Source organism: Maylandia zebra, linkage group LG1 (assembly GCF_041146795.1).
Source record: "Maylandia zebra isolate NMK-2024a linkage group LG1, Mzebra_GT3a, whole genome shotgun sequence".
Lineage (NCBI taxonomy): Eukaryota > Metazoa > Chordata > Actinopteri > Cichliformes > Cichlidae > Maylandia > Maylandia zebra.
This window is the reverse complement of record NC_135167.1, coordinates 34,299,954-34,319,165: the sequence shown is the minus strand read 5'-3', so window position 1 is coordinate 34,319,165 and position 19,212 is coordinate 34,299,954. Positions and strand designations below refer to the sequence as shown.

The following is a 19,212-nucleotide window of genomic DNA, read 5'->3' as shown; positions in this document are numbered from 1 at the left end:
CTTATTTTGCAACTTGCCAGGAACATGTCAGCATAACCAGAAAAATTTATCACACATAAATTAGATGGGAACGTTCACCACAAATCTAGGCTATCAATTAATGCAAGTCCCATGTTATTGGTTAATTTTTTGATAAGCTGCTTAGGCTTTCTAGGTCTAAAACAAGACCAGCTGATAAAACATGACCTGGTCTTGATCTGTTGCAGTTATACACAAGCACAATTTGGCTTAACTTATAGCACATAATCCATATTTGTGTCGAGTGGAAAAAGGAAATGCCAAAGACTTCTGCAAAAGATCCAGTTTACAAACATATAGCACAACATATTTAAAAAATATATAGCTGTGCATTTGTGGAGAGAATATCGTGGCTTTCAGTCACCGAGAGAACAGTAAATTCAAATTGTATAAGGAAATTTTACAGTCCTGGACCTGAAGCATAACAGACCATTTCTGTTTCAACAAGACAATGAATCATCAAAACACACTGTCAATCAAAAACGGAGTCTCTGGAAAAGAAGAATTTCAGGTTTTAAATAGCGGAGTCTAAATTTAACCCACTCGAGATCCTGTGAAGTGTACTGTTCAGTCGACACAGCTGCAGTGGCTGTAGCTCAGGTGGTAGAGCAGGTCACCTACTAATTGTAAGGTTAGTGGTTTGATCACTGTTTGCACGCAAACATTTTTTAAATGTTTTTTAGCATCCCAAATATCATTGGGCAACATATTAACCCCAAGTTGTTCTATAATGCAACCATCACAGTATGAATGTGTGCTTGCATGGATGGGTGAATGAGGCAAGTTGTGCAAAGTACTTTGAGTGCTCAGATAGAATAGAAATGTCCTATATAAGAACCAGTCAATTTACCAAGTAACACTGATGAACTACAATGGCTCTTTGAGGGGATGGTGTGTGAAGTCCAAAGTTCCTCCCCATAGTTAAGCAGATTTCATAAGCAGCTGTGTAATGACCCAGTGGATCATCAGAAACACTCACCAGCCTACCAATAATCAGTTCCAGGCTTGTAAGAACAGGTTATACACATCCTTAAAAAGTAAATAAAAAATAAACTGAAAAAATCTGATTTTATTTATTTAGTGTTAGGTCATTTGCTTAAGTAAAAGTACAAAGGTAAAAACAAACAAACAACAAAAACACTTAAAATCTTATTCTATAGTATTCATTTCTGAAGAATGTGTAATATACTGGAATTCTTTATATTACTTTGATGTTCCAACTAATAAAAGTGAGTCTAAATTTAATGACTGGTATCTGAATTTTCCAGTGTGGATCAATAAAGTCTGACTTTCTAATAAGTTCACCTATAGGAATGTAGACTAAAAAGTATAATTACCAGTTATTAGCGCTTGCATGTCTCTAATTCCCCATTAGGTGGCAACCAAGCACTACCTAGCGAGAGTAACCATGGAAACTACGGCCGCCTTCAAGGATGTTGAGAGAAAACATCGGAGCTTGAACCACCGCGTGACGTAATGCCAAGGCTGAGAGAGCGAGCGGGACCTTAATGCTGCCTTCAGGTGCTCGTCGTAAATGATGGCATCCATGTCCGCTAGTTAAACACAGTAAAAGAACCGTTTTGACAAAAAAAAGAAAGAAAAAGAAAAGAAAACCCAACTGTTTGATCGCAGTATCGCAGCATCTGTAACGACAGACTTAAAATGCCATCCTCAAAACTGCGGGCCTATGATAATAATAATAATAATAATTATTATTATTATTATTATCAATAATAATAATAATATGTAAGTTTTACATCACAGACACGAATGTGTAAAACAGAGGCTAACTCTAATACAGAGGCACTTGAAAGTCATTTTCATCATTGTAAACGTATTATGAGCTCTCATTTTAAGACAAAACTATTTTGGTTGCAAATAATATAGCCTACGAGGAGATCTAATTTTCGAGTATTCTAGCAATTTTGCTAGTCTAAAGAGCTTGAAAAGAAAAGCGTCTGGACTTCTTTAAGTTGCTTGAAGACGTTTCACCTCTCATCCGAGAAGCTTCTTCAGTTCTGAGTTCCTTAGATGTCCAGGATGACTGAGAACCTTCACGGACATTTTGCTATCCATCCCACGCAAGTATTAACATTTCCGACGGCACGTGAATGAGGCAGCGGGCTGCTCCGCTTTCAGCCAGAGGAGCGGACCGCGCTGCGCACGAGACAGGTACCATTCTCCATGGGGAAGGCAAAGAAAACAGAGGAGAGCGCGGTGAGCTCCAATCTTACACCAAATTCAGTTCTTTCATTGAATTTCTTCTTCTCGTTTATTTAAAGCAGTCAACTGCTACCAGCTCAGAGCAGCAGCCGGTGTGTCAGGCAGCCTGTGAGCTCTCCCAGATTATCCTGCAGGGATGCTGCAGTAGCTCAAACCTTCGCAAGCAATTTGTTCAGTTTGTTTTAACTCTCGAGTTAACGTGTATCTGTTGTCAAAGTGTAGCGTTAGCAGCTTTGTGTGTAGAGAAGTCCAGAAAGTATACAGCATGTTTAAAAGACCGTTAGAAAGTTGCCAAATTGTGTTTTATTAAGTTTTTTCTTTTGTTTTCTTAGGGTTAAAAAGCCCACACCTGGAGCAGGTGTGGGCTTTTAGTTTATGCGCCGTGAAACGTACTCAGATTATGGGTTGTAGCGTGTGATCGCTGAGCAGTCAGCAGGAAACTAAATGATTCCGAAATCATTTAGTTGTTATCATAGTTAGCCCATGTATGGCTGCAATTTGGTCGTGTGTGTAAAGATGCTGAAACATGAGTTTGTCACCACGGTCTTCTCCGTTTTCTTCTTCTCTTGTTTACTGCAAGGTGCCACACGTGACCGCGGAGCTGTGAGTGACACCAGCTCCTCCACATCAGATTTTTCTGGATGTTCTTTTTTTGGGGGTGGACTCCTTTTGCTGCAAAGAAACTGAAATCTGCCGACATTTTTGTGGTTTGTTATAATAGCAGCAGAGAAGACCACGAGGATCACAGCCTTCTTCAAGAGCAAAGGTCTCTTGCTGCTGTGATGTTTTTAGAAGAGGGGTTCCTCCTGGTTGTTTCCAGTTCCCCATCTCAGCCCTGATGCTCACTTCAGGTCAGCCCCTTGGGATCTGGAACCTCAAAGAGAAACCATCAAGAAACATTATGACTGAGACGGAGCATGTGACCGAGGTTGGATCCACTCAGAGACTCGGTGTCATCTTTATAATGAAGCAAAGCTGATAAGAAGGACAATTGTTCTTTTTTTTTCTTTAAAGAGACATTCATGAACCATAAGTGGAAATTAAGTGGGACGGGGACTGAAATACTCTGAGCAGGTATTTCCCTTCATTCCGTGTTAAAAAAGGTGGGATATTTAGCTGTGGGAGAGCCCGAGTGAGTACTCAGTTACTTATGGAAAGATGGAGGCAGGAGCAGAGGCTAGCCCACAACAGCACCAGAGGAGGAAGCCTGTGCTGCATGGATTGGAGGACCAGAAAAGGGTGAGTGTGTATCTACTTGTGTGGGATTCTGTTGGCTTTACTGTACAACAAGGCTGTGTGAGGGTACGCAAGCTTACAGTGAAGCCATGCTTTAACAGTTGACTTTTGGCAGGGTGATGCATGAGACGTCAATGAGGGAAACAAACCTGTTGCTATCTCCTTTAGTAAAAATGTTTGGTTCAATGCATGAGCAAAAAAAGTATTCATTTTGTCATGGAGGAGATTCAGAGGTCTGCCTGACCCTCTTGAGGAAACAAACTGTGGAGGCAAGGGAAGCAAAGCGTGATTGATTGAAAGCTAACAATCAGTGAAAGCGTCAAGGAGTCTGTGGGTTCCTCTTTGAGGCCTCTTCCTTGGTTTGTGGTTGTGAGTTACTTCAGCAGTCTGCTGCGCTGAGATTGATAGAGCACTTAATACCACGACTCAATTTTCCCTGTTTCAGCTTCGCTCCGCATTTTCTGCATGATGTTGATGTAGCGCTGTTGTAAGCTGGTAAGGGTTTGAGTTTTAGATGATTACATTGTCCTCTGTAGGACATAAAAAACCCTCCTTTTGTTTGGAGATAGAGATGAGTTGATATTCTCATTTGCCTGGGATACTGCACGGGTCTGACAGATTGGAACAGGCACCAGGTGACAGACCTAAATAGATGTCTGATTTAGAGTGCATTAGTCTTCATTTAAGGATGGGAGGCAGAGTGAATTTCTCCTGCTCTGCTGCAATGGGCAGGGACTCGACTGACTTATGGTTCAGAGTATGTATCTCACGCTCAGCACAATGTGTTTATAGCTAAGAGATGAGACAGGGGCACCCCAAATTCTCCAGGTTGGGGATTGTGTCTGTGTTCCAGCATATTGCAGCAACCATCCAGAGCAGCTGAGAAATGGACAGCTGTTGAGGTTTTGATTTCAAATTATGTACAGATCTGTCAGATTCCTGCCATAGGTGCACCAGGGTTTAGGTTTAAGAAGGAGGTCCGTTTCCTTTCCTGTTTATCCCATGTCCTCTTGTCACCCCATAAATTATTGATTTGATCAGGTGTGTTAAATTAGACACATGGGAATATGTAGAACATGAATATTAATTGATCCAACCAAAGTCCCAGCTGCTGTTTTCCAGTTTCCCAGGCTACCGAGTATCTCGCTGGATGCTAAGTGACACACCGAGCAACACGAGGACCTTGAAGCCAAAAATCCATAAGAACCTTTCTGCATATTGTGATTAAAGGGGTCTGAGAGGGAGCTTCTAGACCGCTGTGCGTCCGCTGTCTTTGGCCATTCACTGCCATTTTGTCACAAATCAGGCGAGCAGTGCAAGGTCCTTATGGAAGCAAGGTGTATCACATGAAACATGTACTTAGAGAGAGGGGATTCGCAGGTAGCATAACAACAGCAGTGGCTGCATTGACTTCAGACAAGCTCGCAAAAGTATATGACGAGTTTGGCGATTGTATTGAAATACCCCGTGTGTCCAGAGAGGCACACATTGAGCAATTGTAAACATTGTAAGTATATAACTTTATATTGACATACCCTGTAAATATAACAAATAGATTTAACTCAATAATCCTCAGGACAGAGAAACTGTATATATCGATGCACCAGTCATAAAACCTAAAAAGTTGTTGCTGACTTTGCCCCAAAAATAAGGTTATAAAAAGTCTTGCCCCTTAGAGGTTATCTCCCCTCATTACATCTCTGATACAAAGCAGTATAAAAAGAAGAGGAAGATGTCCAGGCAGTGGGGGGGGGGGGGGGGGGGGTTATAAAAAAATCTTATCTGGATTTTTCCATCTGCTTCATTGCTGCTATGGTAACTAACCCTGATATCATTCATAAAGGGATTTTTTTTTTTTTTGTTGCCCTTTGCATGCTCAGTGAGTTCTCAGCAGCGACACGTCTAGTTCATTAGAAGCCAGCTGCAAACGTGACGGCATCATCAATAGGAAAACAGAGCAGGCCAGACGCTTGGCCATCCCTAAAGAGAAAGGTTGCGCTACACTGGGCTAATATTCACCTTCCCTCTTAATGGACATCAAGCAACATACATAAACTGAAAGCACTGATGTAGTAACGTTGACACACAGCTACCCACTGTGAGAGAATTACCTCAGGCTTTCATGCAGAGATTCAATGTCCCCTGGCAATTACCTAGGCTGTGTGGGTTCAAGATCCTATATGTGATACTCTCCCCAGTAGGAGGTAATTGGATTTTGTTCTCTTTGTAGATGTACTATGTCACATGTCCCCTGCTTCATATATTAATGTTCACTGAGTAGCAATCATGGACGTACACGGGAAGTACTAGAGAATCATGGATGCATTTTATTGTATTGCAATTAGGGCTGCTCGATTATGGCAAAAATGATAATCACGATTATTTTCACTGAAATTGAGATCACGATTATTTGACGATATTTATTTAACCCTTTAAGACCTACTATAGAACCAAGTCCACCAGAGCTTATATTATTTTTTTTTACATGCTGTAGTGCCATTTGTGGGAGCATTTCAAGTTGCTATACATCAATACAACTGTTATAGCCCATATTTTAATAATATGTATGCATTAAGTCCATAGTAATTACATAAATTGCAAAAAAGTGTAATAAACTACAAAAAAAATTGAAAATCGCTTTTGTTTTGTTTACATATATTTCTACTTGGAGAAATTTAAGAGGCTTATCCCTCAAAACTTTAAATACAATAAAGTTGCAAAAAATAGTTTACAACAACAGGAAATTTATTTTGAGTGTCTTCATAGTTTTATTTTGGAGATACAGCAATTTTTATATACTGCAGGAAAAACAAAAAACAATCCTATGATGCAAATTTGCAAAGAAAACAGCATGTGCATCATTTCACTGTGGGAAGTGTTACGAACAGCTGATAGGAACGGCAAAGCGTGTTTCTGGAATATTATGTTTTTGTTCCTGCAAGCGCTTTTTATGCAATTTTTGCAAAGCTATATGTGGAACGAAACCGCTGATGGCATCAGATGTAAGTACAACTCCTCCGGTTTCATATGCAAAACAAATTATTGCGCTAGCTTACACGGTTCAGGTTCTACAGGGATTTAAAAATAGTTACGCAAAATGGAGCGTGCTGCTCTGACCGGCTTTAAAGGGTTAACAATGACTTTAAAAAAAATAATATAAAATAGTGTGCAACACCACTGAAGTTTTTTTTTTTTAACTCTCTTTTCAACCAACGGCAGTCACTCTCCAAATAACTTCTGCTTAGCTTTCCGAGCTTCCCTCGGGTCCTCTTAATCAGCGGTCTCCAACCTTTTTTGCGCCACGGACCGGTTTATGCCCGACAATATTTTTACGGACCGGCCTTTAAGGTGTCGCGGATAAATTAGGGAGGGGCTAATAATCGGCTCAGTCATTTTTAATGATCGTTGAAAGCCCAGATCGTAATCGTGATTAAAATTCGATTAATTGAGCAGCCCTAATTGCAATGATGTTTTATTAAGAGAAACACTGTTTTTTGTTACTATCAGAAACCTGTCCTTATGTAGCCACTTGCTATTCACTGAACATGAACTCCTTGAAGTAAGCTTTAGTCTTAGGAATTGTCCAACTGCAAGAAAGGATTGCAATTGTACTGTTACTTAGCAGCATTTTTGCAAAAGCCATTAGGTTAATTAGTTCTTACAAGTTTTACTGGATAGAAATAAATTTCTCCTTTTCTGGGATACCACTGAAGGATACTGAATAACAGGAAGTCAGTGCTGTGCCACTGTTGTTGAAGTAGTGGCAAGTTTCATCCTTAACGCTTTAACAACACTGAAGAATCTACAAGTGGAAGCGGAAAGTTCAACACTCAGTAAAAACTGCCATAAAATTAAGTCACATTAAAAGTTTTATCTGATGATCCTTGGACAGACAACAACCTCTCCATTAGGTCTCGGCTAAAACTGTAAATAACATAACATCTTTTGGGAGTCAAAAGCTGCCTCTAACACAGATATAGGTAATTTTATAACCATGAGAATGTAATGTGTAACTCTGAAAATGTTGCCCCACATTTTTGATAAAAGTTGGGTTTCCTCTGACAACGACACTTTGCAGCACATATTCATGCATTGTTTCTGCTCTGTAACACAGAGTTGTGGGAGCCAGCGTGAAATTGGGTTGTAGAGATTTCAATGATTGTGAACTAGAGGTCTAGACAGGCATGCTTAATTTATTGAAGAGCAACAAAAGAGAAGAAGTTGATCTTTAATGAACAATTCTGTTGCGTCTGCTGGTAGGTGGGATATCCCAGGCTCCCATACAGCCTCACTCCTGAGAGAGTGCTAATGAAACACTGAATTCTCTGTTATTGAACTGCTGGCTGATTTATATCCTGACCTCACACTTGATTTTTGAGACATTACACATTTACAACACAAATGTCAAACATATGGTAAAGGTTCAGGCAGTGTTGACTTAAATCTGTTTTTCTTAGCCATGCTGTCTACATGTTTGGTGAAAAAGCAGCGCTTCCAACATTTCTATTATCCACAGAGACAGAACGCAAATCAGGATTCATTATGCTGAGAAAGCACCAGCCTCAAGCTGACAGTCAAAAAGACACTAATTAAAAAAGTGGGCAAGATTTCATTACTGGTTTGACATTAGATCTTAACCTCCGCCCTCTCACTAGCAAGTCCGAGAGACGATGAAGGGCATTCAGAAGGTGACAGAGAGAATTGTGTAATGGAATCTCTTATTGATTCAGTTACGTGAGAATAAAAAGGATTCTGACACTAATTGCTCAATCAGAGCCGCTGGAAATTATGTATTTATTTTCACCAGCTATTCTGACTGCTCATTAAGGAGTGTTTGATATGGTTGGGTGGGGTTCTGTAGGATAATGAGGTGTTTACAGTGGATGCGCGTGTTGATCTGCTGCAGTTATTCTCTAACAGCCTCATAATTAGCTAAGAGTCACAGAGGAGTGGGAAACGCTACATGGCTTTTGTTTATGTTCTTCATAGGGTGGACTTAATCTGTAATCTCAGGACACATTTTATACACAGTGGGAGAGGCCTGTTTAGCGACGTTTCGAGTTTCCTTTCCACAGATGACGGCCTCTAGTGATTCCAGCTTTAAAACGGTTCGATGAGACTTGTTGATAGGATACTGACCCTATAGTAGTTAAGCTGACAGTGTTTTGTTTAGTTTCAGCTGTTTATGGAAGCAGCATACCATGACACATGTATAAATAAAGACCTTACTATTATTGTTATGGTGGATAGTTGCACTCTTATTTAATACCACTAGTATATCAGACGTGGTTTCAGTTAATTTTTTTTAATCCCAGTAAGCTGGGTGAACATCTATCAATCCATCCATCCATCTTCACAGTGGTAGATGGTGAAGAATAGTAGCTCACTGACACTTTTCTTTAGCTACTACAGTAAGCATGCCTAAAGCAGGTTAGATATGCAGTTGATATCAGTTGAAAGTTTTATTAAATAAACTGAGGTTTTCTCTGTGTGACTCTGGGCAGTAAAAATAGTTTCGAAGTAGATTCATCCGTAGTACATGCTCAGCCCACAAAATGAATGAAGAAAATATGAGCTGGGAAAGCCTACTTTTTTGATAATACTTGAAGCTGAAAGAGTTCTTGATGCATGCTCAATCATCCAGGTAAGCAAATCCCAAAAGGCTGATTCTGTTTTCAGTGGGAAAAACGTTTCAGCACTCATCCAAGTGACGTCTTCAGTCTCAGCTGACTGCAGGTTTCCCCAACCTTATAAACAGTACATTTGCACAATGACTGACACTAGCCTACTGAATGAACAATGGGCTGTGAGGTCAGTTCCTTGATCGTTTATAAGTCAGCTGAGACTGAAGAAGTCACTTGGATGGGTGACAAAACATTTCTCCCACTGAAAACTCTGTCCAGATGAACTGAAATAGTTATGTTTCATTGTGAATGTTTTAGTTTTATCCTGAAGATTACCAAAGCACCATGAAAAGAATAAATAAACAATTTGCAGTTTTTTCTACAATGGCTTCTCCAACCCTGGATGTTTAGGTAGACATATGCCCAAGGTCACTGTAGCCGTACCCTCCCTAATCTGCCAACCTGTTCATTGGGACTACAACATCTGTGCTACCACTCAGATTTCTACAGTTGGTCCTGTCTCTGAAATAAGCATTTATAGATACATCTCTGCAGTTTGCTCTATAAGGTGCTTTTTAAAATATTTTTTTTCAATTTTTCTTTTAAAACCACTGAAAATGATCATTTGTTGCTGGCATCAAACAGATTCGAATAACGAGACTTCAGTTTTTCTCTCAAAAAGAACCATTGCAGTAATATGACCCCAAGTAGAGACATCCATTAGATTTGGTCCTGAATCATCTCTCCACTGTTATGTTGGCCTGTTGCCTAGATATGGAGAGCAATAGAGGAGTGACAATTTGTCATTGACAGGGTTTGATTGATTGTTCATGCCAAGCGCCCTGCTCTGCTGGTATCTGAAACTAATTGAATGTAATATCAGAGAGATAGGATAGCACGATGACAAATGAGCAGCCTTGTGAGATTGTTTAGATCCTATTGTAGGCATTATCCGACTATAACAGTTGCTCCTTGCTAGCTGCCCTCCGACTGTAGCACTTAGATAAGTGATCACTATCTTTAGTGATCACCGTGGCTTGTAGTGCTCGTTACCTTATTTAAACTTAGCAGCTAGCTGAAACAAACAGTTTTTCTTTTAAATATTTGTATTTAAGCTGTAAAGAAAGAGCAGGATCTGGCACTTTGTGATAGTGAACATCTTAATGTCATGAACAGTGTTTGCCAATAGAGATGAGGGCTCTCTTAGCCACCGACTAAACGTGTCTTACAAACCAGGCAGCTGCGGAGCAGAGACGGGGATTTATTTTAGTGAAGGACTGTGTTTGCCCAGTCATGCAGCACTGACGAGCACTGGGGCTCAGGGGTTTGGACTATGGATGGGAGAGGATGGGGGAGGAGGGGGTCAGAGGGTGGAGCTGGGACCAGGCATGGAGCTCTGAGGCTGGGGGTTGGGAGGATGCTGCACTAAGGAGGCTGCTTGGCCCTCAAGAGCCATCTGGCCATCACCCTCTCCATGCACCCTGAGGGAGGGCGAAGGACAGGTGGCAGCGGCTAGTGGGATGGACTGGTCTTTGGTTATGGGATATCACGATTGGCTGTGCAGGCCTCTTAAAAGTCAGACCCCTCGAATACCACATGCCCACTCAGCTTCCAGTCAGGAAGGACATCCTTCATGACCCTAGAAAGAAACCTTCTTCAGACCAACCACAATAATACTGCTTAACACGGTGTCCATTTTTTTGTCGTTAATCAATTTTGAATGACATAAATAATTAATTTAACTAAACATAAATGGTTTGAAAATCATCTCTTGCCACATCAAAGCACACGCACAGTTTTCCTTGAACTTCACTCATGGAGAAAGCACTTTGTTGCCTGGAGTCAAACACAGCAGTCGTACTGTGGAATCAATATGTGGAAACTACAACGTAATTTCCTCTAACGAAATAAAAGATGAATTAATCAAATGAAATGCAAGTGTGCACATAAAATTACAAATCTCTCCCCCCAGTTTTATTTGCATGAACAGTTCTTTTCATTTAAGATGGTACTTTTTCCTTAGGCCTCCATTAATTTTCTCCCCTGCTTGAAAATAAACGTTCTGAAAAACCGATGATTAACTTTTTTTTTTAAACAGTAATCAGCGAGAGTGTAAAGCTATACTTGAAACACACAAATCAACAATATGTCAATTTTTCTAAATTTTCATTAGAGTTCATTTTTTGTGCTATGTGTGACAGCTCGGACAGAAGAAGAGCTGGTTGTGTCAGGAACACAACCAGCAGGGTGTGTGATGGTCTTGCTGTCCTGACCTGCACAACATTGTAATCTCTGTCTGGGGGTCAGTGGGCAGGATCTGGCTCGGTCTGCTTCAGAGGAGGTGCTCAGCTGATGAACAGGTGCTTCAGCTCGCTCCTGCGGTGATGGGATTTCTTCTTTGCTATGACCGTTGTGTGTTCACACGAGAAAAAAACTGGTAATCATTTTAGCAGGTGGCCGTGAATTAGGAGCAGTCTTTGTACATTAAGGACTCTTTTGTCTTCAGTGTTATTTCAGTGAATAATGAGGTTATAATTAAAGCTGAGAAGCAGTGTTTGTCATACTGGGGGGAGAGCTTATTTAAAAGTTAACCCTTTTTAGACATGAAGACTTCTTCACTGTTTATTGCTTCTGATCAATGGACAGTTATTCTTGAAGGCTTCTTGTCAGTGGATATAATTTCTTTTTAGATTATTAGATTAAGGTCATGTGCAGCACCTGTTTGGATAGCTTTGTGCTCATGTTGTGCCTGGAATAGATGGAAATAAGAAGGTGAGATTTTTGATATAAAACCAAATGTCTGTTTCATTCATTTCCATTGTCTCTGCTGCAGTGTGAACACATGCAACAGCAGAAGTTCCTCTTATAATACTCGAAGGGAGTCCTTCTTTGGCTTGTGGCCTTAATGTGAGTCCACTAAAGTCTTTGTTCTAGAAAGACAGAGACCCCGTTTGCTTGTGTTTGCAGTGTGTGCTTGCGTGTCTGTCTGCATGCGTGTACAAGAAAGGGATTGAGCAATGTGTTTAGGTGGGGCTCCTCCAGCTTTTCCATGTTATGTATTCTCCAATCCTCGGTGTATTCTTCGTCCTGGGAAATAGCACATGAATTCAATTTTACACACCAGGAATTTTCCAAGTGATAAGGAGGGATTGGGAGTTGGGGGGGGGGCTAGTTTTCATTTGTAGCCCCAAATGGGGAACCGGAGGTTCCTCGAGTTCCTCTAGCCAATCTTCTCCAGACACACAAACACTCCGCAGGCACCCTAAGATTACCCCCACCTCCATCAATGAGTCAACAGTTTAAATTTGGAGAGGATTTCAGTTGTTATAGTCGGAAGCTTCAGACAAAAGAAAGTGAAGAACTCTTCACTTTTGCCACAGTGGCCACCTTTATAATAAAACAGATTTCCACCCTGTATTTGTCCATATTGATGGATGCTTTTTGCCTGCAGGGCTGAAGAAATCACAACTGGCACTGTGACATGATCAATGTACTAGAGATCCATTATTTGAAAAAAGCTCAAAGCTTTTTTTTTTTCTGAAAGGAAAATTTGATTTTTCTTTTAGCAGTTTGCTAATATTGTCATAATTTGTATTAGTCATTTTATTTCTCAATTTCTAGCTGAAACAAATCTTTTTACATCAAACATAAATGCCCACCTGCAGCATACAGGTACATATTAATTATTACATGTTCACATGTGTTAATTAGATATATCTTTATGGCGTCCCACCCCATCCACTGTAGCATTTGTGTAAGTATTTAACCTCCATCAGATAAGGAGATTAGACCATGACACTGCTTGCGCCTTTCATAATGAATAATCTGATTTTATTCATGAAAGAGATTTTCCAATACAGTCTTTCTCAGTGTAATCTATTGACCACGAAGTGATGAATCAGGCAATGGTTTCCTGCCGCCGGTACCTTCCCCCAGCCTCACACCACCTTTCCAGACTCTGCTGTTGCTTTTCTCTGCATCTTAATGCAATCTCAGGTCAATATGCTTTAAGCCAATCAGCGAAGTGTATGAATCTGAGGTATAAATAACTTCTACAGAACACAGAGGTGGAAATTGGCTAATTTTGACTGCTTGTTGCTGTACTTGATCTGACAGCTGCTTTCTGCTTACATGTGCTGCACGTTACATGTGTTCCTTTTTAGCTTTGTGTTGTTAAATGGCAAAGATCAATTATAAACCATACTTGAATAAATAATATTGTTTACGGCAGGGGAGGGGAACCTTTTTCATATGAAGGGTCATTTAAAATTTTCTCCGAGGGCCATAGGGATGCAAAAATCGAAAGACCAACAAAAAAGTCTATAACTACTGTGTACCAAGCCTCATGAAATTTCAGCTTCTTGGCTATTAATACACTCACCACAAAACTTGCACACAAAATATTCTTGCTGTCAGTCTGTGGTCGTGTGAAAGCTGCTTGTTGAGCACTCAAACTCAAAAAGATGTGCGTTAATTTTGAGTTGAGAGTGCATTTGTCTGCTCAACTCATCAAGTTTAGCATGTTTCAAACTGTAATGGCACTCAACATTTGCCTTTTTCATTATTGCCAGCGCCTTGCCACAAACTAGGCACACTGAATTGACTTTCACAACAAAGAAAAAAAATTGTCTTTTTTTCCTGGAATATGCGGAACTTTATAAACCAACATTGAATTTACCTTTAATGATCAAAAGATGAGTCATTTTTAATAAAGTGGAAGATGAAAATACAGACTTAAAAATCCAGTATAGTCTACAGGAATTAACTGTGGTGATTTTTGCTTTCAGAATGTCTTTGATTGCACTTGTATAAAAATGTGCAGTAACACTCTGTGGTGTGATGTTAGTTCAGGTAGAGTAAATTGGTTTGTTTTCCTATGATTGTTATACTCAGTTTTGGTTCACTAACTACTAAACAGTGTGGATAGGAAGTTACCTTTAGGGGAATATACACAAATGTATAAAAAAGTGAACAGTTTTACTTATACACTGCAGACTTTCTTCTTACATCCAGACTTCATTTGTTGTGTAATGGCATTAATGACAATACCGCTGGGATAATTAACTTTTATATGACAATAGGGTATTTATGTATTCAGAATGTAGAGTTTGTTGTCCCAGGGGATCATGTCATGTGGCCTTTACAGCTGCAGACTACTGCCTCAGCATTATTTTGGAGGGCTGTGCTGCAGACATGGAACTCTGCTGTATTAGAGCCATTCAGTTCCTAGGAGACCACTAAGCTAGCTATTAGAGCAGATGCTTTTCATGTGACTTTGCCTTATAATCACTGTAAATAGATGGCAGCTGGTGTTAGTAGGCAGTAAGAAAGAGGGGAAAGCTCTTTTTTTTTCTTTTTTTTCTCTTTTAGAAAAAAGATATATATATATATGTATATATATATATATATATGTGTGTATATATATATATATGTGTGTGTATATATATATATATATATATATATATATATATATATATATATATATATATATATATACATACATATATATGTATATATATATATGTATATATATATATATATATATATATATATATATATATATATATATATATATATATATGTATATATGTATGTATATATATATATATGTGTATATATATATATATACATACATATATATATGTGTATGTATATATGTGTATATATATGTGTATATATATATATATGTATGTATGTGTATATATATATTAGGGGTGCAACGATACACAAAATTCACGGTTCGGTTCGGTTCGATACTTTTGTGTCACGGTTCGATATTTTTTCGATACAAAAAATGTTCATGCATTTTTAATTTGTCATTTATTAAAATTATAAATATATATTTTAACTCAAAAGTACAGTTTTTAAATTTAACCCTAACCCTTGTGCGTGTTTTTTATTTTGACAGCGAATGCGCACCTGTGGACCACTTATGTGCAGCCCTGGTTATATAGCTCATCATATTGCAGCCACAGAAATTCTTTTGTCCATATAAACCATAAAGCTGCACTTTATTTTTGCCTTATAGTGGAGTAACCAGTGGAGTGGGTGCTATCTGCCCAGAATATGTCACCATGGTTGATTTGTCATAACTTCTCCGTTTTGTGGTAAGCTTTTCTTTGGCTGTCACTTCTTCACCCCGACCTGTCTTATTTGGCTCAGCAGAACTGAAATGCTTTTACACATGCACTCACATAAGCTCAGCGATTCTCTGCGCGATCAACCTCTCACATGTTTAAGCTGCGGGAGATTTCACTTGTCATGTTTGCATAGTAAGCTAACGATTAATAAGACGATGTCAGAGGAATTGGTGCGCAAATTATCATCACTTACAGATCAGTGCTGTCGCTCTCTATACACAGTTCGCACGATTGCAAAGTGAAAGCAAAAAAACAAGCGCAAATTCAAACGCGACTTCAATATGTCACATATTGACAGTGGCTCACCGATGCCAATGACATAATTACCCAGCTACATTTCTGAAAGAATGCAAAAGCATTGACATATATTTTTCCTACAATAGCCCGACGGGCAGGGAAGAGATAGATTTTGGTAGCCCGACTGAAAAAATCGCTAGCTCCGGGACGTCGGGCTAGCGATATTGCAAGCCCTGTATCTGATTGAGGAATCACTCATCTTTGGAAAAGAGAGTTTATTACAGAGAAATGGCTCTTTCCAAAATAAAAGCTATACTATCCGCTTCTTCTGGGCTATATTCTCAGCAGCATATTAAACATATAAGGAGAATCATGTGCTAACAGCTGTCTAAATGACTCGGCTAAAGTTAGTAGCATGCTTGCTTTTTTTTGTCTGCTTCCACTTGTCTTTGCACTAGGATGATGTTGGCGTAAATGTGCAGTCATATTCGTTGTGTTCCCACTAGTGCTTTCAGGTTAATCTCGTTGAAATGACCTTAACGCCACAACACGGCAAATCTCCGTTAACGAGCTACCGCTGATCGCTCCGTGCATGGGGCTAGACGGCCAACACGTTAACGAGCTAACTGCGCTAACACACTAGTTCACACCAATGTAATTGAGCATTGCATGGCACATCCAACATACTGTTTTACTTTAGTCCATGACTCGCTTACCTTCAGGGTCATACGTCACATGAAAACCAAAATAATTCCAAACGCCAGATCTGAATGAGGTTCAATTTGCCTGTTGCAAGGAGAGCTTAACTTCTGTCTCGCTAGCTTGCCCTGCGCTCTTCCTTCTGACGATGCTGTCTGTGTTGAGCGCTCAGTGGATCTGCGCTCGACAGTGCAGCCTAGGCGGAGTAGTCGAACACAGATTCACTGAGCGCTCAACACAGACAGCATCGTCAGAAGGAAAATTGATAAAATAAATTACAAGTGTTGTATTGTTCGATACATATGCATACCGAACCGAAAGCACTGTATCGAACGGTTCAATATCGATACGAATATCGTTGCACCCCTAATATATATATATATATGTATGTGTGTGTATATATATATATATATATGTATGTGTGTATATAACACCCAGCACGCCCATGCGGGCGGTTTTATCCTTCAAGCTCGGGTCCTCTACCAGAGGCCTGGGAGCTTGAGGGTCCTGCGCAGTATCTTAGCTGTTCCCAGGACTGCGCTCTTCTGGACAGAGATCTCCGATGTTGTTCCCGGGATCTGCTGGAGCCACTCGCCTAGCTTGGGAGTCACCGCACCTAGTGCTCTGATTACCACGGGGACCACCGTTACCTTCACCCTCCACATCCTCTCGAGCTCTTCTCTGAGCCCTTGGTATTTCTCCAGCTTCTCGTGTTCCTTCTTCCTGATATTGCTGTCATTCGGAACTGCTACATCGATCACTACGGCCGTCTTCTTCTGTTTGTCTACCACCACTATGTCCGGTTGGTTAGCCACCACCATTTTGTCCGTCTGTATCTGGAAGTCCCACAGGATCTTAGCTCGGTCATTCTCCACCACCCTTGGGGGCATCTCCCATTTTGACCTCGGGACTTCCAGGTTATACTCGGCACAGATGTTCCTGTACACTATGCCGGCCACTTGGTTATGGCGTTCCATGTATGCCTTGCCTGCTAGCATCTTGCACCCTGCTGTTATGTGCTGGATTGTCTCTGGGGCATCTTTACACAGCCTGCACCTGGGGTCTTGCCTGGTGTGATAGACCCCAGCCTCTATGGATCTTGTGCTCAGAGCTTGTTCTTGTGCTGCCATGATTAGTGCCTCTGTGCTGTCTTTCAGTCCAGTTTTGTCCAGCCACTGGTAGGATTTCTGGATATCAGCCACCTCCTCTATCTGCCGGTGGTACATACCGTGCAAGGGCCTGTCCTTCCATGATGGTTCCTCGTCTCCCTCCTCTTTCCTGGGTTTCTGCTGCCTGAGGTATTCACTGAGCACTCGGTCAGTTGGGGCCATCTTCCCAATGTATTCTTGGATGTTCGTTGTCTCATCCTGGACTGTGGTGCTGACACTCACCAGTCCCCGGCCCCCTTCCTTCCGCTTAGCGTACAGCCTCAGGGTGCTGGACTTGGGGTGAAACCCTCCATGCATGGTAAGGAGCTTTCTTGTCTTTATGTCAGTGGCTTCTATCTCCTCCTTTGGCCAGCCTATTACCCCAGCAGGGTACCTGATCACGGGCAGGGCGTACGTGTTGATGGCCCGGATCTTGTTCTTACCATTCAGCTGACTCCTCAGGACTTGCCTGACTCTCTGCAGGTACTTGGTGGTTGCAGCTTTTCTAGCGGCCTCTTCATGGTTCCCATTCGCCTGCGGGATCCCCAGGTACTTGTAACTGTCCTCTATGTCTGCAATGTCGCCTTCTGGTAGTTCAATCCCCTCAGTTCTGACTACCTTCCCTCTCTTTGATACCATCCGATTACACTTCTCCAGTCCGAACGACATTCCAATGTCATTGCTGTATAGCCTGGTAGTGTGGATCAGTGAATCGATGTCTCGTTCACTCTTGGCATACAGCTTGATGTCATCCATGTACAGGAGGTTGGCTGACAACTGCTCCGTTCCGTAGTCGGTATCCGTAGCCAGTCTTGTTAATGATCTCACTGAGGGGGTTCAGGCCTATGCAGAACAGCAGTGGGGACAGAGCATCTCCCTGGTAGATCCCGCACTTGATGGTGACTTGTGCTATGGGCTTGGAGTTGGCCTCTAGTGTTGTACGCCACATCCCCATTGAGTTCCTGATGAAGGTTCTTAGGGTCCCATTGATCTTGTACAATTCTAGGCATTCCAGTATCCAGCTGTGGGGCATTGTGGGGCATATATATATATATATATATATATATATATATATATATATATATATATATATATATATATATATATATATATATATATGTGTATGTGTATGTGTATATATATGTGTATGTGTATATATATATATATGTATGTGTATATATATATATATGTATGTGTATATATATATATATGTGTGTATATATATATATATGTGTGTATATATATATATATGTGTGTATATATATATATATATATATATATATATATATATATATATATGTGTATGTATATGTATATGTGTATATATATGTGTATATTAGAGATGGACCGATCCGATATTACGTATCGGTATCGGTCCGATACTGACCTAAATTACTGGATCGGATATCGGAGAAAAATAAAAAATGTAATCCGATCCATTAAATATCACGAAAGCACCTCACAAAACTTGCAACACGCCGTAACTCACCTCAGAACGTTAGCACGTCGGAGCAGTATGCATCACGTGATAGAGCAGCTGTGGCATGCGGGACCTGTCGGTGGTCTGGATAGCATTTGGAGCTTCGCTAGCAACCCGGCATTTCATCTCCGACAAAGTTATCCCCGAGAGAAGTAAAGCAAGTGTGTAAGTCCATCTCTGAATGTTTGTAAAGCATTCCTGCGTTAAGCTTAACAAGCGATATATGGAGCGACTGCCTCTTCTCGCTGCTACTTCAATCATGAAACTGCTTAACGATCAGCTGATCGGCTTTTCTGTCGCGAGTCCGTGTCTCTAGTTTGCTTTTGGCCCACTTTGCACCAGAAAGAGGAAACCAGCGGCTGAACAACAGCAGCACGTTTAAGCTTGATCAGCTGTTGTTAGAATGT

The 19,212-nt window shown here is 40.6% G+C and overlaps 1 protein-coding gene across 2 annotated transcripts in view; it reads left to right on the top strand.

The window, feature by feature from the left end:
• The first annotated feature begins 2,178 nt into the window (after positions 1–2,178).
• nav2a (neuron navigator 2a) overlaps positions 2,179–19,212 on the top strand; it is a 233,087-nt gene continuing 216,053 nt past the window's right edge. Inside the window, exons 1-2 of one of the 2 annotated variants that reach the window (XM_076885293.1) lie at positions 2,179–2,235; positions 2,822–3,480. In XM_076885293.1, the coding sequence (XP_076741408.1) occupies positions 3,400–3,480 (81 nt within the window). In that variant the 5' untranslated portion in view covers positions 2,179–2,235; positions 2,822–3,399. Of the gene's footprint in view, positions 2,236–2,769; positions 3,481–19,212 lie in introns of those variants that run through there. The other variant, XM_076885296.1, reaches the window with a different exon arrangement.